The sequence below is a fragment of the Mytilus californianus genome, unplaced genomic scaffold (genome assembly GCF_021869535.1).
Source record: "Mytilus californianus isolate M0D057914Y unplaced genomic scaffold, xbMytCali1.0.p SCAF_7, whole genome shotgun sequence".
NCBI classification, from domain to species: domain Eukaryota; kingdom Metazoa; phylum Mollusca; class Bivalvia; order Mytilida; family Mytilidae; genus Mytilus; species Mytilus californianus.
The window spans coordinates 116581981-116609545 of record NW_026262723.1 but is presented as its reverse complement, the minus strand read 5'-3'; the positions used below and the strand labels follow the sequence as shown (position 1 = coordinate 116609545).

Below are 27565 nucleotides of genomic sequence, written 5' to 3'. Positions count from 1 at the left end.
TCACCGATCTCACCTTTTTTTGCAATGTTCATAAACACCGCTCTCACCTTATTCCATATTTACCTACCCCGCTCTGACTTTTTTTACCATGTTCATCTACTCAGTTCTCACATTTTTTCCATGGTCATCTTCACCACTCTCACCTTGTATGTGTCTCAACAAACTTGCAACATGTATACAATATATCAAGTACATGTTTGCCAAGACTATAAAAAGTATGATTTAAATCAACACAAACTATCAAAACGAGGTCACTGTATTCTTCAAGCAGCCACTAATGAGGTTCCCGACTTGAGACAGGCACATGAACCTTTTTTGATGCAAACTACTGTGAAAGTACTTTTATTCATGGGATACCAATTTTCGTGGATGGCTTTATCCACGAATTAAAGTGTCCAACATAATGAAACAACTGTTTTTACCTGTTTAATCTTTAAAACCGTACTTTAAACCATTTAATTCTCATAAAAAAATATTTTTGATGATTGAAAGTCAGATTTCTGGTGGTGATATGCTATATAAATGAAGTGTTCATTTATCTGCTCATAATAGTCATATGGAAAAAAAATAAATTTCATATTGGGCTTGCTTGCCATAAGAATTAACTCTACAATTCAAAGTAAAAAAATAGTATTCGTTTATGTAATAGTTTTCTTGAAGTGACTTGTTTATGACCCAATTAACACCTTTGATGATTGTTAATCTGTTGATTATTCGATCTCTGTTTAGTTAGTGTCATTTCTTCTGATGATCTTCTGATTACTTGTGTGCAACAATTGAAATGTTTACTTTGGAATTTTCCTCAATCAAGATAATTTGTAAGCATGGATGAATCAGCTTATTTCCGAAAGCAATTATTTTAGCTTTCTTGTTGAATGTTGTCAGTTATGAAAGACGAACAAGTAAGTGAAAATGAACACCTTATTTTGCAACGTAAATAAATCATTATAAAACAACATATGATTATTCTAAAGAATCTTCGTTTTTTTATGGCTTCAAATTCTTCACACAAGTTTTTTCTTCAGAAAATAAAATCCTAGAATGAAAGTACACACGAACATGCAACATTTGCACAAACCATGAAAATTGATACCCATGAATTAAAGTACTTTCACAGTACATCTTTTTCAGGTTCATTAGTAAAATGAAAACAAAAGGTATGAAATTAATATTTATTTTTATTTTCAACACAAGATATTTCCCTAAAATAATCACTAATTTGGCACACACATTTGATAATGTTTACAGAACTATCTGTTCTCTGTGGAAAAAAGGTTTATTACTTAAAAATATTAAATTTCTTGCTGGTTATTGACTAATTTGTTTTTAGAATATAATTTTTTGTCAAATTTATTTTTATCTCATATTTAGTCATGTTCCTAAAAAATAACTTCTCAAATGTGAACAAAACAAGACCAATACCAGGTTTGGACTGGTATTGCTGCATGTAATTGATTGAGGTGACATGTTTATTTACTGAAACATGGCTGATGAAGATGATTTATGAAACTATGAAATTTTCTTTGTAATTATTTGCTTCCACAGAAGCTAAGTAAAGATTGACAAACATTTTCTATTTAAAACATGACTATTGTAAAATTTCAAATTATTGGTCAACAGGAAGTAGCAGATCCGTAAATAACTTACACGCTAAACTCAACAATCTAGCTGCAAACCTAATAGAGATTATTTCTGTTCATAGATACAAAAAAAAAAACACTTTGCAAAATCATCAAGACAGACAGAATGACCAAAAGTGGTTTCCACTTCTCCTTTTAATGTTACCAACATAGATTAAAATTAAGTTCGCTATTAATCAATAAACTTTAATTAAACCAATTCCATATTCTGTTTCCTGCCTTGTCTCCTCTGTTACAAAATCTATAACACTCAAGGTGCTACTATCAGGATATAGAGTAATATGTTATTTTGATAAATGATTGTTAACTCATTCTAATTTGGTAAAAAAAGGATGATTGGAAGGACCTACAGATTCTATCAAATAAAAAAAGTTTTATCTCTCTACACATGTCCATTCTACATTGTATGAATTGTATACATCTGACCTAGGCCTTATGATTTCACAAAATTTCATTCCAATCTGGGTTTGACTCATTTCGATATTGCGATTCTTTTTACATCATTCATGTATTTTTATCAAGAAAGAAATTCTTTTTCAGTAAAATTCAAACTAGAGGCTCTAAAGAGCCTGTGTCGCTCACCTTGGTCTATGTGCATATTAAACAATGGACACAGATGGATTCATGACAAAATTGTGTTTTGGTGATGGTGATGTGTTTGTAGATCTTACTTTACTGAACATTCTTGCTCCTTACTATTATCTCTATCTATAATGAACTTGGCCCAGTAGTTACAGTGGAAAATATTTTGTAAAAATTTACAAAAATTTACAAAATTTATGAAAATTGTAAATAAAAATTGACTATAAAGGGCAATAACTCCTTAAGGGGTAAATTGACAATTTTGGTCATGTTGACTTATTTGTAGATCTAACTTTGCTGTACATTATTGCTGTTTACAGTTTATCTCTATCTATAATAATATTCAAGATAATAACCAAAAGCTGCAAAATTTTCTTAAAATTACCAATTCAGGGGCCGCAACCCAACAACATGTTGCCTGATTGGTCTGAAAATTTAAGGGCAGATAGATCTTGACCCAATGAACAATTGTATACCATCAGATTTGCTCTAAATGCTTTGGTTTCAGAGATATGAGCCAAAAACTGCATTTTACCCTATGTATTATTTTTTTGCCATGTCGGCCATCTTGGTTTGCGACCAGGGTCATCGGACACATTTTTTAAACTAGATACCCTAATGATGATTGTGGACAATTTTGGTTAAATTTGTCTCAGTAGTTTCAGAGGAGAAGATTTTTGTAAAAGATTACAAAAATTTACGAAAAATGGTTAAAAATTGACTATAAAGGGCAATAACTCCTTAAGGGGTCAACTGACCATTTTGGTCAAGTTGACTTATTTGTAGATCATACTTTGCTGAACATTATTGCTGTTTACAGTTTATCTCTATCTATAATAATATTCAAGATAATAACCAAAAACGGCAAAATTTCCTTAAAATTACCAATTCAGGGGCAGCAACCCAACAACGGGTTGTCCAATTCATCTGAAAATTTCAGGGCAGATAGATCTTGACCTGATAAACAATTTTACCCCACGTCAGATTTGCTCTTAATGCTTTGGTTTCAGAGATATAAGCCAAAATCTACATTTTACCCCTATGTTCTATTTTTAGCCATGGCGTTCATCTTGGTTGGTTGGCGGGGTCATCGGACACATTTTTTAAACTAGATACCCCAATGATGATTTTGGCCAAGTTTGGTCAAATTTGGCCCAGTAGTTTCAGAGGAGAAGATTTTTGTAAAAGTTTACGGACGACGGACGACGGACGCAAAGTGATGAGAAAAGCTCACTTGACCTTTCAGGTCAGGTGAGCTAAAAAAGGAACCAGAATTTCTTAAGAAACTTAAAATTAACAATGAAAAATTCTATCCAAACATAAATTTATACAAGCATGTGTGACAACAAAACATGTTTCGTTAAATTTGTAATCCATTTAAAAGACTGATAAACTGATTACTGCATTGTCTATAAGCAAATAATACAGATTATGTTTCCTACAACGGAAATTGCTATTTCAAACAATATTCTGCTAATTTTGATAAAATATGTTGTATAAATCTACTAAAAAAGATTTCCAATGAAAAATGTGTTCAAAAGTGTGATATATATTAATTTATAACATACAACCTGTTTTTAAACCTTTAACACTCTTTCGTAAAATAAAATACAACAAACGTGATTTGTGTAAAACTATAAGCACTAAATAGCTTTCATATTTGTTTAGCACTAAATCATTTCAATTTGCTCTCTGACTTGTAAATTCCGATTTCAAATCAGACAAAATACAGTTATATGACCACTACAGATAATATGGTAAACATGCAGATTCTCAACTAGAAAATGATTTATCACCATCTCATCAAACTTCAGGATTCTCTCATATAAAATATCTCAAACAGTATTATACTACAGTAACCTGTGATCAAAACAAATCTAAAATAGTCCCTGTTGGTACTTTACCCTTGGATTTTTAACAAAAGTTCCAAAATTTATTGCTCATTTAGAACAAAACCAACTAATTCACACCAAACTGTTGATTTCTGATATTATAAAACATTCAGATATTAAACAGATTGAAATCATATTTAACATTAACTTTTTTTTATCTTTCTCAGTTTTTATATTTCATTTTGATGAAGTGATACCAGATCTGTTGTTTATTTCATCATCACATTTAACCATAGCTGTACATAATATGATAAACAATAAAAAATAGAGCACCTTTGGAAATAAAACTACTGCATATCCCATCCTTACCTCAACATTGCCTTATAAGAAAAGCTGATATGACATTTGCACTTTTGCATGACACAAGCAACTTTTGATAAAATTGAAAACTATAAAATGTCACACAAGTCAAACATTTTTACAAGATTTTCACCGATATTATGACTCTAAAAATGTTTATCCAAGAAACAGCAACAATCCTGTTTGTCTCCAATCCCTCGTCCAACTCTTTCCTTTATAACAATCAATCATTGATTTGATCATAAATGATAAGGTGCTATGCATAACTGGTCCTGAGAATTTTGTACTATTGAAAATTCGATATTACACAACTTGAGCATGAGGGTGTCCAGGAGGCACTATTCTGGGTTTTTTACTTGGAGGTTCATCTGGAGCACCAATCAATTTCTCATCATATCCTAAATAACAGAAGAAAAAAAAACAGGTTAAATTATATGTTACAGATTAATACATTGTATATTATAAGATTGGTTACAATGAAAAACTAATTTCTTATGTGAAATATCTTATATCTGGTTATTTTCACGTTTAAGACCTTAAATCGCGCAGTGAATCTTCACTAATTATTCATGAAATAGCTAATATTGCTAAAAGCGGTGTTTAAGGCAAATCAATCAATCAATCAGAATACTCAACATATTAATGGGACTCCAAAGAAAAATATGTCACAGAATTAAAGGAAATGTTAGAATACTTCACATGTATTTATCAATTCAATGTACTTACATAGAAATGTGTCTGCCGAAAATTTGAATACTCTTCCGACAATAATTTCCATTGAAGTAAATTGAAAGTCTTCGGAATATCTAAGTTAAGTGGATTTAGCATAAAATCTCATCTTAAGTAACAACCTACCCATAGTTTTCCTAACTTCTTCAGCTTCTTTTCTTATTTCTGCTACAGCTCTTTCATCATCTTGCTGTAAAAGAGACAGTGTTAAATTATCCACTAGAAAAGGAACTGGTAGCAAAGCTCCAAAATTATACCTATCCCCACTTGCAAAGTTCAAAGGGAAAATAATTACCATCAAAAACCAAAATAAGAGATGCACAATGTCAATATACGGTGGAGATTGTAAGAACCTTTCATTGCAGGGTTAAAGGTGAAGAAACATACACAAATGCATACTACAGTGTGCTAATACCACAAAGTCCATAACATGCAAATTTAAACCCAAATATCTTTTGAATGAAGGAATGAAATAAGAGGTAAATAAGTACATCATGTGATTAAAATTTCACAAAACGATGTCATGCTGTTCAGGAACAATAGCGGATAAAAGAGTGGGTAATAAAGGAACATGATTCCCTCCTTCTTTCTTGGATTAAAGGAATTATCCCAGGAGGAACATGCTGTACATTGACTTACAAAAGGGTTTGACCCTAGGGAACAAGCTATACATTGACTTACTTCTTGATTAGACCACAGGCCTAGGAACATGCTGTACACTGACTTATCTCAGGGTTTAACCACAGAGAGCCTGCTGTGCATTTACTTGTGCCAGTGTTAGATCACAGAGAGCATGCTGTACATTGACCTACCTCAGGATTTGACCACAGAGAACATGCTGTACATTGACTTACCTCATGGTTTGACAACAGAGAGCCCTCTGTACATTGACTGACCTCAGGGTTTGACCACAGAGAACATGCTGTACATTGACTTACCTCAGGATTTGACCACAGATAATATGCTGTACATTGATTTACCTCAGGGTTTCACCACACAGAACATGCTGACATTGACTTACCTCAGGACTTGACCACAGAGAACAGGCTGTACATTGAACCTACCTCAGGGTTTGACCACAGAGAACAGGCTGTACATTGACCTACTTCAGGATTTGACAACAGAGAGCATGCTGTACATTGACTTACCTCAGGGTTTGACCACAGAGAACATGCTGTACATTGACTTACCTCAGGATTTGACCACAGATAATATGCTGTACATTGACTTACCTCAGGGTTTGACCACAGAGAACATGCTGAACATTGACTTACCTCAGGATTTGACCACAGAGAACATGCTGTACATTGACCTACCTCAGGGTTTGACCACAGAGAACAGCCTATACATTGAACCTACCTCAGGGTTTGACCACAGAGAACATGCTGTACATTGAACCTACCTCGACAACATGCTATACATTGACTTACCTCAGGGTTTGACCAGAGAGAACATGCTGTACATTGACTTACCTCAGGATTTGATCAGAGAGAACATGCTGGAAATTGACTCACCTCATGGTTTGACCAGAGAGAACATGCTATACATTGAACCTACCTCAGGGTTTGACCACAGAGAACACCCAGTACATTGACTCACATCATGGTTTGACCACAGAGAACATGCAGTACATTGACTTACCTCATGGTTTGACCACAGGGAACATGCTGTACATTGACCCTACCTCAGGGTTTGACCACAGAGAACATGCTGTACATTGACTTACCTCATGGTTTGACCACAGAGAACATGCTGTACATTGACTTACCTCATGGTTTGACCACAGAGAACATGCTGTACATTGAACCTACCTCAGGGTTTGACCACAGAGAACATGCTGTACATTCAGTACAATGTTTGCCTTTGTTTGGATCTCTAAAGTGCCGACAGAAATGATCATAATCAATCTGAAAGAAAATATCCACGAGTCTATTAATACGGTGCACAATTCCTAATGTTTGTTTCGACAACGTATTCTATTTAACTGTACTTAGTAACTGTTCCTATGCTGTCATAACGTACATATAAAGATTTATTAAAACATGATGCCATAGTTAATTACAGGGTTGTAATCAATTATCTTTTACATCAGATCGTAAATCTTAAGGTGACATTAGGACAGGTGCTGAAGCCAGAATGTTTACTCAAATTTCAATGAAATAGATTAACAAGGAGAAATTACTTTATGAGTGGGGTCTCTTGAATTTTCTATTCAACTTTTAAAAGAGATATTGCTTAAGTAGTTGGAAATTTAATGTCTTATAATTGATAAAATCAGAACATTTACATAAAGATGTGAATATTTTTAACGATTGCCCACCCAACCTATCCCCTGAAGAAACAATGTTTCCTCTCTTGTAAACCTGGTAATAAACCCCTTTAGAATCGAGGTATTTTTTCCTCTCTTAGACCTCTAGATCTGATATTTTTAAGCAATTTTCCAAGGGCAAAAACATCCACAATATTGCTCCACCAGAATAAAACTCCTGTAACTTCTTAAAAGAGGGACGAAAGATACCAGAGGGACACTCAAACTCATAGATCGAAAACAAACTGACAACACCATGGCCAAAAATAAAAAGACAAACAGACAAATAAATGTACAGATGACACAACATAGAAAACTAAAGACTAAGCAACACGAACCCCACCAAAAACTGGGGGTGATCTCAGGTGCTCCGGAAGGGTAAGCAGATCCTGCTCCACATGTGGCACCCGTCGTGTTGTTTATGTTATTACAAATACGGTTCTAAAGATAGGACTTAACAATACAATATAACACATTTTTTGTGGTACTGTAAACTTACGTTAGGTTTCCTACAAATATAACACATTTTGTGTGGTACTGTAAACTTACGTTAGGTTTCCTACAAATATAGCACATTTTGTGTGGTACTGTAAACTTACGTTCGGTTTCCTACAAATATAACACATTTTTGCTCCACATCGACAGGTCATTTTATTGCAGCCATCTGATTTAGTGAACTTTGCTTTACATTTATGACATGTTCTTATCTTGGCTTCAGTCATCTTCTCTTCACTACAAAACAGAGAAGAATTTTTTTTTATAAAATAAGAAAAGCCTTACCTAAATGCTTTTTAAACATTTATGAAATCTTTGGTGTAAAAAAGTTTACAGACTAATCTAAATATTTAAAAAAAATAATAATAGGCTATATTGCATGTATTGAATACAAACAAAACAGAGTGAATGTGAAAATAAATTTCACAAAAAATGTTATTAAATAAATTGTAATGCTGTAAAAAATTAGGTTAAAATCATAATAAATAGTATTAGATACCCCAATAATGATTGAGACCAAGTTTGGTTTAATTTGACCCAGTAGTTAAATTAAAAGCAGGTCATCCCATTGTAGTCCTACAATAGTTACTGAAGACCCTTTATCATTATTTAAATTAGTTTTCTAGTTGTGACCATTTGGAATTGTTTTTTTACAATTTTCTAATAGACTTCTACAGTAAACCCTTATGTTCTATTTTTAGCCATGGTGGCCATCTTGGTTGATTAGCGGGGTCATCGGATACATTTTTTAAACTAAATACCCTAAGGATGATTTAGGCCAAGTTTGGTTTAATTTGGCCCAGTAGTTTCAGAGGAGAAGATTTTTGTAAAAGATTACAAAAATTTACGAAAAATTGTGAAAAATTTACTTTAAAGGGCAATAACTCCTAATGGGGTCAATTAACAATTTTGGTCATGTTGACTTATTTGTAGATCTTACTTTGCTGAACAATTTTGCTGAATACAGTTTATCTCTATCTTTTATAATATTCAAGATAATAACCAAAAACTGCAAAATTTTCTTTAAATTACCAATTATGGGGCAGCAACCCAACAACGGGTTGTCTGATGTGTCTGAAAATTTTAGGGCAGATAGATCTTGACCTGAGAAACATTTTCATCCCATCAGATTTGCTCTAAATGCTTTAGTATCGGAGATATAACCCAAAAAATGAATTTTACCCCCATGTTCTATTTTTAGCCATGACGACCATCTTGATTGATGGGCAGGGTCATCAGATACATTTTTTAAACTAGATACTCAAAGAACGATTTAGGCCAAGTTTTGTTTTCTTTGGCCCAGTAGTTTCAGAGGAGAAGATTTTTGTAAAAATAAACGAACGACGACGACAGACTCCAAGTGATGAGAAAAGCTCACTTGGCCCTTTTGGGCCATGTGAGCTAAAAATGTGTTAGAATAAAATCTTTTAAATGAGTTGTGCAAACAGAACACCATGTTGTATATGCAAAATTTCATAAAAATTGACAAATGTCAACAACTGGTGCATATGTGAATAAAATGCTTCGCTGAGCGAACCCTGAACAGTTGGGGCAAGTTTGGACACAATATTCATGCTTGATACTGTCTTAATTTGGATTGTGATCAAATATTTGACATAATATAGGTTTCTGGCACAAAATAAATGTGGTCAAAGATCTTAAAAATTTGAAATGGGACATTTAATTTACCTAGTATGATCTGACATCCAAAATATAACAACATGATTAGATTCAGAATATATAAAAAAAACACAAAAAATTTAATTTTAGTTGAAATCAAACAAAATTTAATTTTGGACCCTTCAAACCTTAATATGGACTAATTTGAAAATAGGGCCCAAAATAAAAAATCTAAATGCACAATAAGATTCAGCATATCATAGAGCCGCAATAATTAAGTTTTTGACTCAATGTAGACCAATTTAAACATGGGGCCCAATATCCAAAATAGGAATACAAGGTTAGATTCCCCAAAAAATAAAGACTTTAAATTAATCCCATTGAATTTAAAATTGGTTAAAAGATTTGTATTTATTTTCAATTGAAGATTTCTTGCTATTGCGCAATACTGTGCTGTTGCACAATACTTAGTTAATCTTTTATATATAAATCAGAAATAATCAATGTAAAAATGGAAAATTTTTGGGAAAAAGAAACAAAAAATTAAGAAAAAAAAAATCCCCCAAAAAATTTTTAACGCAAGTTATTGTCTGGAAACTAGAATCAAAGCGTTTTAGCGCTAGAAAAAGCATTTGCCGTATATCTTAAGAAAATTTCAAAATCTTGATCGTTTCTTTTAAACTGTTTCCATACAAAATACCAGGCATCGTAAACCAGTGTGATAATGATACATCTTAATACCACAAATTACAATGTGGAAATACACACAACTTGTTGCAGATCCACAAACACAGTAAGGTTTACCAATACGACACTCCGATTAAATAAACAAAAGTATTTTGATATTTAAACAAGCAACAGAGCCCTATTTATTCTTTTAAAACAGCAAAATTTAATTTGTAAAAAATAAAATTAACCATGTTGGGTACGCTTTAAACTGGTAACAAGACGGGTTGAGATTAGCCGATAGAGGGTGCTGAATTTCACTGTATCACTGCGTTCGAAAATGAAGCCTCTTATGTAACCTATCGGGAATCAAAATTTCTAAGTAAAAGGGTTAGCTATTAAAATACCATTTAAATATTGCATTTGAGGAATGCTTAATCAAATTAACTTAATTTTCATTACAAAAATCAAGCAAACACATACTTTTAAGTTTTACTCGATCTTGAAATAACTGTAGAATGAAAAACGTGTGCACTTTATTTTGATGATAAACAAAATGGCCATACACAATGACAGTAAAAGCAAATGCTTTTAAAAATGCTCGTTTTTGGCCCCTTTTTTGCCCCTAATTTCTTAACGTTTAAGGGCAATTACCCCTAAACTCAATCCCAGCCTTCCCTTTGTGGTATGGAACCTTGTAGTAAAATTTCAGAGAGATTCATACACTTAAACACAAGTTTTTGTCTGGAAACTACAAAAATGCTTGTTTTTTGGCCCCTTTTTTGTCCCTAATTCCTGACCGTTTGGGGCAATTACCCTAAAACTCAATCCCAGCCTTCCCTTTGTGATATGGAACCTTGTGGTACAATTTCAGAGAGATCCATACACTTACACACAAGTTATTGTCTGGAAACCAGGGCTTCCAAAATTATTTTAGCCAGCCAGACATTTTATATATTATCCTGATTTTAATCCCTTAAGACTAAATAAACAAAAGGCAATTATGGTAATCAGTTGCCGAGTTGGCCATCCCAATGATTGACATTTAAAAAAAAACACGATATTAAACTTTCTTTGATTCAAATTCGAAGTTCTGACGTAAACTGTTAAATTGGCAGTGCATCATTCGAAGTGTGCAACATCAGCGTACTTATATCTGCCTTAGACTCTTTATTTGTGCAAAATAACGTTGTCAAAAACTTTACTTTCGTTTTTAAATCTAATACTGGATGTTATCTTGACAATGGTAAAACATGGACCAGAGATGGATACGTAAATTCCGTGTACGCTTGCAAAGCATGATTGAGTCTAAGTAGCTCATTCTACGTTATTTCTTCAAGAAAATATTCGAAATAAACGTGAGATAAAGGTATCAATGACAATTTAAGCTTTTTTTTAAAGAAATTAGGATGCATAATTAAATTTCACACCTGCGCACACATGTACTAGTTTAAACAGAGAAACAACGTGGTTATGACGATTTTTCATTTTCACCTTTTTAATTTGTTCATCAAATCTTATTTGTAAATGTATTTCTGATAATTTAAATCTTTTTGACTAAATTAGTAATTAGATGCAAACCGGTGAAATGTAAGAAAATAACTTTGAATAGACCGATCGATGTCCGGTTCAAAATAGTTTACCTGTCACCTGAACAGGTAAATTTCAGCTGTTCGACAACTAATTAGCCTTGATTAAAATGAGAAGGTATTAAAGTAGGGGTTGTTTTGATAGTACTTAATGATCATGTCACTTTTATGACCGGAAATGTGTGGCTGTTAAAGGCAAAAGGTTGGGTCCAAAAGATTGTGAATTATGTTAAAATGACCGTCTCTTAAGAAAGCCTTGTAAACTAAAAAGTAGATGACCGTTTCGTGCTTTGCCCAGCCGGACTTTTACCGGACATTATACAAATGTCCGGAATATATGACTGTTTTTGAAGCCTTGCAGGAAACTACAAAAATGCTTATTTTTGGCCCCTAATTCATGAACTGTTGGTTTAACCCCCAAAATCAATCCCAACCTTTCTTTTGTGGTATTGAACCTTCTGGTAAAATTTCATAGAGATCCATTCACTTATACTAAAGTTATAGTTTAGAAACCAAATGTGTCTTCGGACGACGACGCCGACATGATAGCATTATACAAACGCAAATTTTTTGCGGTCGTATAAAAATAACTTAAAGCTTACAACTGCAGTCTGAGCTTAACTTCATCTTTCTTCTCAATTTCCTCACATCTTTTACCAAAATGTTCTGTCCAATCCTCTTTACAATAACGACAGGTTTCCTATAACAGATATAATCAAAATTAATATCTAGTTGAAATAAATATTATAACAGATATAATCAAAATTAATATCTAGTTGAAATAAATATTATAACAGATATAATCAAAATTAATATCTAGTTGAAATAAATATTATAACAGATATAATCAAAATTAATATCTAGTTGAAATAAATATTATAACAGATATAATCAAAATTAATATTAGTTGAAATAAATATTATAACAGATATAATCAAAATTAATATCTAGTTGAAATAAATATTATAACAGATATAATCAAAATTAATATCTAGTTGAAATAAATATTATAACAGATATAATCAAAATTAATATCTAGTTGAAATAAATATTATAACAGATATAATCAAAATTAATGTCTAGTTGAAATAAATATAAATGTAGAGAAACTCCAACAAATTTGCAAAATAATACCCCTTGCACAGATAAATCCCCAAAAATACTCAGAAGAATGAATGTTATATATATTAAAATTTGTAATTCACAAAGACTACATTTTACAACAAATAATAACATTTCGTTTAAATTATTTGTGAATCCGTGATTACATACAACATATACATGATACAACCATACGAATGCAATAAGTCAGCAAACATTTAGAAAGTGCAGTATTGGAAAATTTACAGCATTTCCGTTCTATAAAATGAACAAATCTAATAAATATAAAAGACTAGCAAAGGAAGCACATTTTATAAAGATCTTTAAGCAAAAAAGAAATGGATCTACGCAAACACGTTAGATTTACCTCCCCTTACATTATTATAACGTAATAATGAACATTACCAACGGTAGTGTCGTCAAGGACATTGTAAAATCATGGCAGCCTGAAAATTGCCAGAGGGCATGAAAGTGCTAGTGACATTATTTCAATGAACTGTTATTATATGACTTTAAATGTAATCTTTGCGAATTACAAATTTTAATATATATACATTCTGTACACAGTATTTAATTAATTTTGCTTTATATATAGTACAGAGTACGAAAATTCCACACATTTCTGTCAAGCTACTTTGAAATACACATTTCTACAGAGAAAGGTGAGAAAAACTAAAAGACAGTCAGACTACCCAATCCCTAAATATCTACTGCTTTTGAAAGAGTAACGCCTAGATATACACATTGCCAAGTTCATGATTTGTTAAAAGAAACCTAAAAAATTTGGACCAAAAACCAATACAGGCAGTGCAAAATGGCATTTAAGGATAAAGATACAGAAAAAGTGTCATCAAATTATGACAGAATTTGTTATATCAGTTCAGGAGCAGTTGCAAAATATACAACAGATGAACAAAAAAATGAAAGAACGGACAGACGAAGGATACGCCATTCATTTGCATTAGAACATTTGGGTATAATGATATCAACAATATGTTAAAAAAGAGAATTAAGAGAGATTTACATGTAATTAGGGTCATACAAAATGAATCTTTATATGTCTCCTAGATTTCCTCCTGTATGTCAAAGTTACAAAGGACAACCACTCCAAATACTATTGCTCAGTATCTTTTATATTTTACTTTTTGTCTATTCTTATATATACAGAATCAGAAATGAAAATGGAAATATTTGGTAAAATAAAAGAAGAATATGCCCATGGGACACAGATGCACCCGCTTGTATAACTGCAAGAGTCATAACTCAGGAATGGTGAAAGTGACGTAGCCCAAATTTTCAAACTTGATCTGTGTTTTGTGGGTATAAGCATTGAGTGTAAGTTTGATATCATATGGTTGAGGCAAAGGAGTGTAGAAACTGCAAATTCAGCAATTTTGCTATTTATACAGGGACATAACTAGAGAACAGTAAAACTAAATCTGTGTTTATGGTAATTTGCATAGTGCACAAGTTTCACAACATTTTGTTCAGGCAAATTGAAGTGAGAGTGAAACAGCAAATTCAGCAATGTTTTTATTTGTAAAGGGAAACAACTCTCAAGAACTGTAAAAGTGACGCCACCCTAATTTGAATTTGATCTGATCATAACATTTGGTAGAGGCAAACTAAAGTTAGAGAATGAAAACCAAGTTTGGGATATACGTACCGACAAGGGTAAACCTTTATGCCCCCTTTGATTAGCGACAAGGGCATAAAAAGTCTATAAAAGCTTATGATTAAAATTTTCTGAATATCTCCAACCTCTATCTAAACTGTCCTTCAACAAGATCTTGTTAATACTAAATTGATGTCCAATTTTTGACTATTTATGAAATTGTGCACAGACTTTGAACTATGACAGGTCATAACATAAACTTAACTTTAAATTTTACTAGCCACTGGACATTAAGCAACCAACAATCAATCAATTAAATTAAACTGAACAAAACATGACTGTTAGATTTCCTACACGTAAAATTACTTTGCATAAAAAATGGCTGACAAAATGAACTTAAATCATCAATTTTAGAGATGATAAGTGACATCAACATGGAGTTGTGATGATATAAACAGACACCAAACAAGAGAATTGAAATTATAAACTTAAAGAAAAATATTCATTTATCAACTTTATTTTACTTTTCCAACATATGGCCTTAAGATAGGCAAAGAGGAAGGATTGTGTACAAGTAAAACTGGTATAACACCTGTACAAGTAAAACTGGTATAACACCTGTACAAGTAAAACTGGTATAACACCTGTACAAGTAAAACTGGTATAACACCTGTACAAGTAAAACTGGTATAACACCTGTACAAGTAAAACTGGTATAACACCTGTACAAGTAAAACTGGTATAACACCTGTACAAGTAAAACTGGTATAACACCTGTACAAGTAAAACTGGTATAACACCTGTACAAGTAAAACTGGTATAACACCTGTACAAGTAAAACTGGTATAACACCTGTACAAGTAAAACTGGTATAACACCACCACAAGTTGTACCTGTATGTTTTGAGCTCCAGAGGAGTCACGGGATACTTATTATGACAGAATTTTACTTTGAACGTGCACACATAGAGATGAAGATTTTTCTACAGGTTTCACATAAACATGATAAACTTAACATTATCAATGATCCATAAAATGAGGTCAAGGTCAGATGAATCCTAACCAACCTTAACTCAATTTATATCAGCAATATAGTTTACCTATCAAATAAAGTAATCAGAGTTAATATCAAAGAGCTGAAAGCTCTGAGGAAAAATGACGCCACTGTCTCTAATATTGTGATATTTTTTATGCAAGTCTTGATTTTCACATACCGTAATAAGTTTAACATTGCAACATGTCTTGTAAGCATATAATTGATATTCGTATATGTGTCTGTTTTTTCAGTACAAATGAAAAGGTCAAGACTACCGGAATGATCTACAATATCCAATGACTACTGGCTGTTCTTTTGTACTAATAAAAAGGTCAAGACTATTTGAATGATCTACAATATCCAATGACTACTGGCTGTTCTTTTGTACATATAAATAAAGACTACCTGAATGATCTAAAGTATTTTAAGTAATGTGATTTTTATCTTGCAATTACATTTTTCTAAATCAAGAATATAGACTACTAGTATCCTTTTCAAACCAAATTATTATGAAGAGCCTGTTGTTATCAAGCTCTTATACCCCACATACTCATTAAATAAGTTACTAGTGACCTAGTTATTTCTGTTTCTTGAAGCAAATTATATTTCTGTATATTTAGACAATAGTATAATATTGTTTTACTAGTTTTATTTCACCTTGAAGATTAGACAAATAGGGATACTCCTCATAGCCAGAAATTAGTAGTACTTTTGCTAATTAATATTCATAATATGTAAATGAGAATTGTACCACGTGATAATAGTTTGAACTGGACTGGCTTGATATCATTAAAATCTTTAAAACACGGATATTATAAGTTGCCCGTCATAGAGTCCTTGTTTATAATCACTCTGATACTTCCGTAAAGTTGTCAGGCGGTCAAAATCAAAACAATGAACGCGAATTTAGTGAATTTTTCGTGTTTTCGTGAGTTTATTCTTCTTGAAATAGAGGCATTTTAACTTTACGTGGGAACCTAAAGTTCAACGACTACACATACAAGGTTTGGACTTGCTTATTCTTTGGACATTCAAGTTTCAAGTTTCACCCCGGCAACCTGTATTTCTAATGACCTTGTTAGCCAATTTTCAACACAAAGTTTGCAAATTTGACGTTTCAGCCATTTTAGCCTGTATTTTATACTGCAATGTTAAAAGCCTCTCACTTCGATTTTTAAAATAGCTCAGGAACCTTGATTTTTGCAACGCCATATAGTTGTGTATATTTATTTTCTGCCCCGGCAACCTGTCTATCACTTAAATCAAAGTTAAAACAGACATTTTTTCTAAATTCCCTATCATTTCAATATAATTTCCGTGACCCGTATCCGATTTCTTTAGTATAATATTCAAATAAGCAAAGTGGCGTTGATTTCTGGATATGTTCGATTTTTTATTTCATGTCAGTCAGGTTGCTTTATATGAAACTTGAAACCACTTCTCTGCCATATTGTTATTTTATAACAACTCTGCCCTTGACCATGTTGACCCATGTAATTGATATTCATTCTTTAACCATATATCATAGTCAGTTAGTTTTTGATTTTGCACTCCCACACCACCTTTCATGTCTTTCTGGTCAAATGTCTGTCTCCATTTAAGTTAATGACACTGAACAATCATGGTATTAAACACAATTTCAATAGTGATAATGCTGTTCTCGTGGGTCACCATATATTCAACTTGGGTAGCATTCCAGTTATTGAAATTTGTGTCAGATTAGAACAATGATCTAGATCTTTAGGAATGGATCTTATAATTTAATATTGAGCCATAGTATGGGACCCCTACACAGTAACAAAAAAAAACAAGCTTGAAAGGATACAATGTCAAGCGGCAAAATCTATCACCAGAGATAACAAGTCAAAAGAGGATGGACGGGATACGTCTCTAAAATGCTTGCTGAACTGGAACTACAGCAAGATCTCCAGACAAGACGAACAAAGCGTTGAAGCCAGAAGTTAATATTTATGTAAAAAGTAGTTGAGGGGCTGATTCCCGCTATTGAACCATACTATCATTCTATAATATCATTGCGTAAGTATTTCTGTATTGGCCTTGTTCATGGTCCATGTCTTGGGTGTATTGGTCTGAGGCGATGCGGAAGGCCAATACTGCTGGCCGAGGACCAATAATAAGGCCAATACAGAAATACACGTACAAAAATGTGATAGTATCTTTATTAATTAACTACAGTGTTACAATATTTTTTTTATTTCATTTCACAAGAGATAAACATTTTTACCTTGAAGTGGAACTATCCAAATCTCAGTTTCTTTTTATAAGATGCAATATCTAATGATTCGGTGCTGTTTGAAGTATCTTCAGCCTTTTCTCATCTGATGAATTTTTCTACCCTTTCCAGTCACTATAAAGTGTTACAACTTTAATTTAGACACAACACATAAATAGTAATTGGAAATGTACTGCCATTGCATGTGTAATGCAAATATATTTAAAAAAAAAATAATGTAAGAGTTGAAATTGATACAACTATCCATAAGCCAATTGACCAAAGAACGAAGATTTGCACAATTACAGAATGCATATGCCTGGTTCGGGTTTAAAAATAAACAACTGTTTAAATACAAAACATGAGAAGCGACAGTAAACAGTAATCAAAGTACGAAAGCGCTGTAAAGGCAGTTAATTACAGGTTGTGTGTATTTTAAGTCCAGTTATATCATTATCTTGCATAGTACAGTGTACTTATCAGAGGTGGCTTTCAGTATTTAAGATTTAGAGTTCTCTAATGATATTGAATAAGTTTTATGAATGTCATATTCTGAGCACTATATGAAGGCGATTGTTCTCACTTGTTTATGAACTAGTGCATAATGTCCAGTTTGTACCTTTTTTATCTATGTTTATAGTCAAATTAGTTATCAAAGGTACCAGGATTATAATTTAATACGCCAGACGTGTGTTTCGTCTACATAAGACTCATCAGTGACGTTCAGATCAAAATAGTAACAAAGCCAAACAAGTACAAAGTTGAAGAGCATTGAGGACCCAAAATTCCAAAAAGTTGTGCCAAATACGGCTAAGGAAATCTATTCCTTGGATAAGAAAATCCTTAGTTTTTTCATTGGCAATCATAACACATCTCCTTATTTATATAATGATCTATATTCAACGACCTCAGGTACAAAAAAAATGTATGTAACTAAACTATGATGGGAAACCTTTGACTTCTTTCTTTATATAAACTTTTGATTTGGTACCATAGAACTATGTAGAGTAAATGTACATTGCAACATGTCAACTCTTTCAACTCCAAGCAAAATTATATTTCCAAGCATAAAGTAATTTATGAATGAAATAAAATGCTCCGCTGGGGCGCAGCTTGATACGACCGCAGAGGTCGAACCCTGAACAGTTGGGGCAAGTATGAACACAACATTCAAGCTTGATTCAGCACTGAATTTGGATTGTAATTAAATATTTGACACAGCATAGGTTTCTGACACAGAATGAAAGTGGTCGAAGATACTTAGAAAAATTTAATTTACCTATTCAAACCATATCATTATTATTTGCTTTTATATATAAATCAGAAATAACCAATTTAAAATGGAAAATTTTAAAGAAAAAAAAGGAAAAAGAATCCCCCCCCAAATTTTTTGAACCCCCTTATGATTCATCACCCCAAAACTCAATCCCAGCCTTCCCTTTGTGGTATGGTACCTTGCAGTACAATTTCAGAGAGATCCATACACTTGAACACATGTTATTGTCTGGAAACTAGAAAAATGCTTGTTTTTTGGCCCCTTTTTGGTCCCAAATTCCTAAGCGTTTAGGGCAATTACCCCCAAACTCAAACCCAGCTTTCCCTTTGTGATATGGAACCTTGTAGTACAATTTCATAAAGATCCATACACTTACACACAAGTTATTGCCATGAAACTAGAAAAATGCTTGTTTTTTGCCCCTTTTTGGCCCCCAATTCCTAAAATTTGGAGGCAATTACCCCCAAAATCAATCCCAGCATTCCCTTTGTGATATGGAACCATGTGATACAATGTCAGAGAGATCCATAGACTTACACACAAGTTATTGTCATGAAACTAGAAAAATGCTTGTTTTTTGCCCCTTTTTTGCCCCTAATTCCTAAAATTTTGAGGCAATTACCTCCAAAATCAATCCCAGCATTCCCTTTGTGGTATGGTACCTTGCAGTACAATTTCAGAGAGATCCATACACTTGAACACAAGTTATTGTCTGGAAACTAGAAAAATGCTTATTTTTGGCCCCTTATTCCTAAACTTTTTGGGCAATTACCCCCAAACTCAATTCCAGCTTTCCCTTTGTGATATGGAACCTTGTAGTATAATTTCATACAGATCCATACACTTACACACAAGTTATTGCCATGAAACTAGAAAAATGCTTGTCTTTTGCCCCCTTAGTCCTAAAATTTGGAGGCAATTACCCCCAAATTCAATCCCAGCATTCCCTTTGTGATATGGAACCTTGTGATACAATGTCAGAGAGATCCATAGACTTGCACACTCGTTATTGTCATGAAACTAGAAAAATGCTTGTTTTTTGCCCCTAATTCCTAAAATTTGGAGGCAATTACCCCCAAAAATCAATCCCAGCATTCCCTTTGTGATATGGAACCTTGTGAGATCCATACACTTACACACAAGTTATGTCTGGAAGTTACAAAAATGCTTATTTTTGGCCCCTAATTCCTTAACTGTTGGTACCATAACCCCCAAAATCAATCCCCACTTTCCTTTTGTGGTATTGAACCTTATTTTAAAATTTCATTGAGATCCATTCACTTAAACTAAAGTTAGAGTGCGAAAACTAATATGTCTTCGGATGACAACGCCGGACGACGACGACAACGTCATACCAATATACAACCACAAAATTTGTTTGCAGTCGTATAAAAAGGAGTTCTTAATTAAGAAATAAACTGATTCGCTGAGCGCAGCTGGATACACCCGCAGAGGTACTACCCTGAACAGCTGGGGCAAAAATGGACACAATATTCAAGCTTTATACAGGTCTGAATTTGGATTGTAATTAAATATTTGACATATTATAGTTTCTGAATAAATGTAGTCAATGAACTTGAAATCGGTTATATGAATTGAATTTATATTCAATTAAAGATTTCTTGCTGTTGTGCAATACACTGTGCTGTTGTGCAATACTTAATAAATCTGTTGCCAGACTATAAACAAATAAAGTTCAATTTCTTCTCAATGTCATATTTGAAATTTATGAAAATCAATAGGGAGATTACATCAATAGCTACAAAATGTATAAATAATTCACCAAAGTTTCATGTGAACTGCTTAAAGCATTTTTAAGTTGTTGTCCAAAAACTGGAAAATCCCCCCTTTTTTAATGAATAAAACCCCATAACTCAGAAATGTAAAATCTAAAATTTATAAAATTCTAAAGGGAGCTTACGGATTGATAATTTAGGCTTAGATGCAAGATTTTTTTATCAGTTGTTAGTGGCTTTGAACTAGCTGTCAGTAACTGCGAGTACTCTCAGATTTGTACTTAGTGTCTTTTTGTTGTTTGGATGTACAACTACCCGACCACGTCCACTTGTATTTGTATTTATCCATCTGATGAGTTTAGCCTCTTTCAACTGATTTTTATAGTTCTTTCTTATATTGTACTGTTACACCACTGTCCCAGGTTAAGGGAAGGGTTGGGATCCCGCTAACATGTTTAAGCCCGCCACATTCTGTATGTACATGTATGTGCCTGTCCCAAGTCAGGAGCCTATAAAAGTGTAATTCAGTGGTTGTCGTTTGTTTATGTGTTGCATATTTGTTATATTTGTTCATTTTTTTACATAAAATAGGCCGTTAGTTTTCTTGTTTGAATTGTTTTACATTGTCATTTCTGGGCCTTTTATACATTTAGCTGACTGTGCGGTATGGGCTTTGCTCATTGTTGAAGGCCGTACTGTGACCTATAGCTGTTAATTTCTGTGTCATTTGGTCTCTTGTGCATGTGTGGAGAGTTGTCTCATTGGCAATCATACCACATCTTCTTTTTTATATTTACATCAACAGATATAAAAAATTCACCAAAGTCAAGGTGAGACAACAAAACAGTTGTAAGATCTCTGAAATTTTTTACAGGGTACAAGTTTTTCTCATTGTTGGAGATTGTACGGTGACAGTAACACCTGTAACTGCTTAAACCCATTTCTTATGCACTTTAGTTTGATAAACTCACTGAATATCATACCACATCTCCTTATTTTTATATGCATTACAATTTACATGTGCATGTAATTGTAAATATATATATATCAGAACAAAATTCATTGCGTCACTTTTATTTATGCATCCTTTGGCACAATACAAGTTCTAAAATTACACAACATAAAACAACTAAATGTTATTTCAGATGAAAGTTTTGTTTCAGTTCCATTCATAGGATTTATTAGAATTTTGTATGTTTTGCCAAGTCCAATAATTCGCTCTATGTGACATAGAGACATAGTTGACTAAACCACCAGGTGTCGAATATTCAAGAATTTTCAGTGTTTCTGTTTTTATTTGATGAAAAGGTTGCCTGAGCTCTAGGAGCTTTAGGTTTTATCACGGGATATTCTGTGCCGTCAATAATAATCCAAGTTGTAGGAAACTTTAATTTGAAGTTGGATGGTGAAAAATACCTGACTAAACCACTAGATGGCCAAGTGTTAGCCTCACACCACTGTTTAGACATAAAAACAATCCATGTATACACAATATTCTTAACACTAGATTCAATCTAGAATCTAGACAGTTCAAAGTTGGTTGTATGATGCCTCAATTTCATCAAAGTCATAAAAAAACTGATTTTCAACTGACACCCTATCAATTTGAAAATATATGTATCTCAAACAATGTGCTGCTGGACCAAGTGTGGTCAAAACAAATAAAAATTTAGTATACAACTCTAAACCGGTATAAAAATGCATGGCTGTGTCACATGTCTTCATTTCAAAATTCTCTGCTGAAAACATAGGCATTGATGGTGTTTGCGTAATTCCATCTGTAAAGCTCAACATTAGCTCGGCAGTTGGTGGTGGACAGTCATAAATCCTTTCTGCAGTATGAATGACTTCTTCAGGAAAACCAACTTTACAATCAAAACTTTCCTCTAGATTTCTACTACAATATTCATCAAGTTTAGTTCTTTTGTTTTCACAGGAAACTGCCCTGATTTTTCTTTTTGCGGACGATTCAGTCTCTTGCTTGGTCCAGGAAAATAGGCTGGGAATTGCAGTAGACTTAAGTCTCTGTATGGTGGGTTTGCGCCCTGAAAAAGGTTATAAAACATTAGATTTTTTATAATTAAATGAACTTCCATTAGCAATGTATACTTTGTACTACCTGGCGAAATATTAACTAGATTTATTCATTAGAATCTGGATAAAACTATGTTTGCCTGATTCAATGTATGTTATGTAAATCCAAAGGACAAACAATGAGAGACTTATGCAACAAACGTACATTGTTTATACCTAAATAACTATAATACAGATGAGAGCATGTCATTGTTTTGTTCCTGTTAACATTGTCATTGATATTTTTCAAGAAAGTCTATGAGGCATAGCTTATGCATTCCTGTCATTACTACATTAGCATAATTACTGCTAAAATAATTCTCAGTATGATATACCTCTTGTAAGAAATCATTATAATTGTAGCAATCACCAAAAAATCTCAAACAGATCACATTGAATCGTAATCCAAAAAATTATGACGTTGAATTACCCACCCCCTTTTATTCTAAAACGATAATTGCGGTTGTAAACAGACTTTGGTTTATTCGCATGGAGATTACAAATATAACTATATATTTCACAAAGAAAATAGAGTTTTACCATGAATAGTTTCCTGCACGTAGTCTTTTTTCAGTAAAACGTGCCTTGCAAACAACAGCTGATTGAGATGGACTCCACGATATCATCGTGTTCACGTCCAATCTGCGTATGGGCCATGGCGTTGATCCAACTTTTCCTTCTTTTTAAGTCATTTGGAAATGCATGTCCTCCTCTTAAATGACATCCAGGTACACAACAACAAGTACTTGGCATCGTTAATTAAAAATATAACTGAAATAGTTGCACAGTGCAGAAACCGGAAGAAGAGGAACAGGATCCGCTACCACGGCGCCACCTATTCAGGAACGATAATTTGCTACTTTATATAACTGCGAAAATAACGTTAGACGGGTTCACGTGCATAAACAGAAATGCGCTTTAAATTGTATAATATAATTCATGTTCAGTCGACCTTTAATTATTATATCAACGACTGAAATGATTTATAAACATCTAGATTGCAGATAACACTCGAAATTAACCCGAGCTCTTTCCACACGGAATTCAAATAATTCTAGTTTGTCAATCGGTTGACTGCTTATAATGCAAAATACTAATATATCAAAAGTTTTTAAAACTAACAAAACACAATGATCGTTTCTCTATTTCCCAATGTAAATGAAATGAAACAAAAAACATTTTATATCGCAATAAGAAGAGGAGAGAATTCAACATTTCCGGATCTACTTGGAGTCTAATGACCCCCCACGTAGATAAGTTGGATATCGCGGAAGGAAGGATTAACCCGGCAACTAGAAAGGCATTAAAGCACTGCCTTTAAAAATCGATTTGTACCATCGACATGATAAAATTATGAGGTCGTCAAGAAATGAACTTTGTGATAATTTACTCGTTCCCCAAACCTGAAATAATCCCATCGTCTACTTTCAAAATGCTTTTTAAATGAATGGGACTGTCTGTAACCTAAAATATATGCCATACTGAACGTTTCAGCTTGTTTATGGTGAGTAAACCTGCGTCTTACAAACAACTGTTTACTTTCAGTTTGAGTTTATAGTGACTTACGATCTAAAAACTAGAGACGTTCCGAAATCCTATTTTGTAAACAAAGATTCATACGCACCGCGTGGGTATAACCGTATTACTAATTTCCGATTTTTAAAATCTCCGTAAATCTGGATAAAGACCAGTTTCTATCCAATGGATATCAAAATGATTCCGATTTTCACCTTTTTTTAATGATTGTAAAGTTGAAATGGCATGAAAGGCTGACATTATTTAGGAGAAATATTTTGTCTAGCGATTGCTGATCATTGGAGGGTAAAAAGTCCAACACCATAACAAAACGGATCTATTTATCATGTATACATACCGATTGTTTGCGATTGTAAGACATGTGCATAAAAGTGAAAGCTCAAATAAATATGAAAAATATAACAAAGGGATAGCTCCAAATATCATTTAATAACAAAAAACATATGGACAGGTCAAGATATCTTTTTTGTAAATAAAATAAAGTATGTAAACTGGTTCCCGTCCGACTACAATACTTTGTTCGAGTGTAGCGAAATACAAGCAGATTCCAGTTAGTATGTAAAATAGTAAATATGAAACCGAGTGCGGTAGGCGGAGGCAATAATCGACTTCCGTAAGTTCTGGTCAATGGTATCGGAAACATGCCGCTGATAGCGTCATTTTCCAAAAATCAATAAAGTTTAATATATCATACCAATACCCCCCCCTAAAAATTACCTAAAAAATCTGCAATAATATTTTCTATTCCACAAGTTTTCATCAATTTAGTAAACCAAATTTTTCAAAGCAATTCTGCAATGAATTTTAGTATTTAATCCTAGCTTTAATAATTTTTAGTTAAATGTTACAGCCAACTTGAACAAACCAAACAAGTTCAAAATATACACTAAAAATGGTAAAGAAACAGCTCCATCTAGCAACATCAAATGTTTTATTCTTAAAGGACTTTAGTGTCAATATTAGATCTGTATTCTCTCAGTCTCTTGTTTATTATAACTTGTCTTGACTCCCAGCTTGCATATCGGATAGATATCTGTGTATTGCAGAAGACTGTACATTGACCTCTAGATATATTTGTTGCTGGGATGCTGTCTCACTGAAATCATACCCTACATCGTCTTTCTTTTAGAATTAACATACGTTAGGCAATAAGTCTAAATGGTTTTAAAAAAGAAAGAAAAAAGATTTAGCATTTAGACATATGTAACAGAATTTCTATATCTAAAATTTAAAAGCAAAACAATTAAATCTTAAAAACTATGATTAAACAAAAATTTCTCGACCAAAGTTTTTTAAATTTAACTTTAGAGGTAAGATAATTGTATCATAATATTATTTTCACAATTGTGTCATTTAAATGTTACTAATTAACAGAAATAGGTATTATCTATTTATAGATGACCTTTAAATATTTACTGATTACATGGATCATGTATAAACATGTCCTAATTTACTTCCTTGTAACCGACATTTTAGAAAAAGTAGAGGTAGAAACCTACATACAGATAGATGATGTGACAAATTCCTAAATTAAGAGGTATATATCATTGTAAAAAACACTTTATCATTCTATTTTGACAAAGTTAAAGGCCATGTAGTAACAAAGCTTGTATTTGGTGTCATGTATTTTTTTCACTTTTTGTTTATTCTTTAAATCAAATAAGACGATATGTAGGGTAAACCTCAATAGGAGACAGCAAACCAGAAACACAAATTTTCAATTGACATCTAGAGGGCCACAACAGACATGTGTTTTCACTTCTGTGTTATCATAAAAGACATAAATATATAAAGTTTATAGGCTTAATTATAAATCTTGTTAAAGATTGAAAATAAATTCATGGGCAAAATAAACAAACATTAGACCAAAAAGTTGAACTTTGAGCAATAGCTTACATATGATACCTCTGCTACAAATATTCGTTCAGGGAGTTGAAGAGCCATGGATGTGGAGACATCACACAGTATAGCCTGCCTACATAAAGCTTGAGTTAAAATTTCAGAAAGCTTTGATTTATAGTTCTTTATAACAATGTGACAAAAATTTCAGAAAACACCATTTTGTGTATGAATATAAGTATTATGTAACAGGAAGTGGATGAGCAATTAAGAAAAGTAGAGAAGAGCATGAACATCCCTACCGTATATATGCCTAAGGGGTCAGAAAGGGGCTGATATCCACCCGTTATTAAATATAGAGCTATTTATATAATTTGTATACAAGGTTTTTATCCAATTTATGAAGTGTTTAGGTATAAAACCACTAATTCATAGCCCCATTGCTTTCTATGTTAAATTCTGCAATTTCAAGCATAAATGGCTACTTTGTCTTAAGTTCAAATAAAGTAGCAGTTATTTCATGTCAAAACTATACCTTATCCTGACTTGTGCTGAAAAATTCAACATAACTTTAAAGTTTAATTGCATATTAGAGCGTACTGGTTCCCGGAAGTTTGATAGTACAAAAACAGGTACTTCTGATCTGAACAACAGGGCAAATGTGCCCTCCTATTAAAATTGTATATACTTCTTTATTATTCAAAGGAAATTTTCAACGAGGGTTCTTAACAGTGATCCCAAGTCCCCAAGTTTTCATTTGATACCAAAACTACCCAAATATTCCACCTATTGACAAAGATACAGCTATGCGTAGGAACTATTTTGTTTAAAATATGTACTACTTCCTTGTATGTTCTTTCCGACCGGGCCTGAATTAATGGTTCTATACCTTTATAACAAGAGTGCACACGCTGAAATGTCTCGCCTTCTTTACTAACCATTGATTTTATGTTGATACTGATAGTCCTAAATATAAAGATTTACTACAAGTAACACATATACTTAACATGATCCAAGAAAATGAGGTCAAGGTCAGATAAACCAAACGAGAAATACATGTACAACTTACAATCATTCAATAAACCAAACATAGTTGACCTAATTTGCTTATAGTTTCTAAGAAACAGTCTTAACCAAGAAAACTTAATATTGACCAATGAACCATGCCAGACAGACATGTACACCTTACAATCAATGTATGCGTTAAATATAGTTGACCTATTGCTTATAGTATCTAAGAAATAAACTTAACCATGAAAACTTAACATTGACCAATGAAACATGAAAATGAGGTCAAGGT

General features: G+C 32.9%; 2 protein-coding genes and 1 long non-coding RNA gene across 10 annotated transcripts in view; 1 reads left to right on the top strand and 2 right to left on the bottom strand.

The window, feature by feature from the left end:
- LOC127708954 (uncharacterized) overlaps positions 1-27565 on the bottom strand; it is a 208916-nt gene that overhangs the window by 125982 nt on the left and 55369 nt on the right. Inside the window, exons 14-18 of the mRNA XM_052214167.1 lie at positions 12424-12521; positions 8051-8183; positions 6955-7050; positions 5270-5333; positions 1987-4812 (exon numbers count right to left, since the gene is read on the bottom strand). Coding sequence (XP_052070127.1) covers positions 4718-4812; positions 5270-5333; positions 6955-7050; positions 8051-8183; positions 12424-12521 — 486 coding nt within the window. The 3' untranslated portion in view covers positions 1987-4717. The remainder of the gene's footprint in view (positions 1-1986; positions 4813-5269; positions 5334-6954; positions 7051-8050; positions 8184-12423; positions 12522-27565) is intronic.
- The window catches only part of LOC127708956 (uncharacterized), a 148507-nt gene that overhangs the window by 108222 nt on the left and 12720 nt on the right, over positions 1-27565 (top strand). Inside the window, exon 1 of one of the 8 annotated variants that reach the window (XM_052214173.1) lies at positions 25847-25963. The exons of the other annotated variants lie outside the window; for them this stretch is intronic. The gene's annotated coding sequence lies outside the window, so the exon portion shown is untranslated. Of the gene's footprint in view, positions 1-25846; positions 25964-27565 lie in introns of those variants that run through there. 8 annotated transcript variants of the gene reach the window in all.
- LOC127708958 (uncharacterized) lies at positions 21876-25097 on the bottom strand. The gene is made up of 2 exons (XR_007985450.1): positions 23431-25097; positions 21876-22862 (listed from the first exon to the last, which is right to left on the bottom strand). It is a non-coding gene; the product is annotated as an uncharacterized LOC127708958 (long non-coding RNA).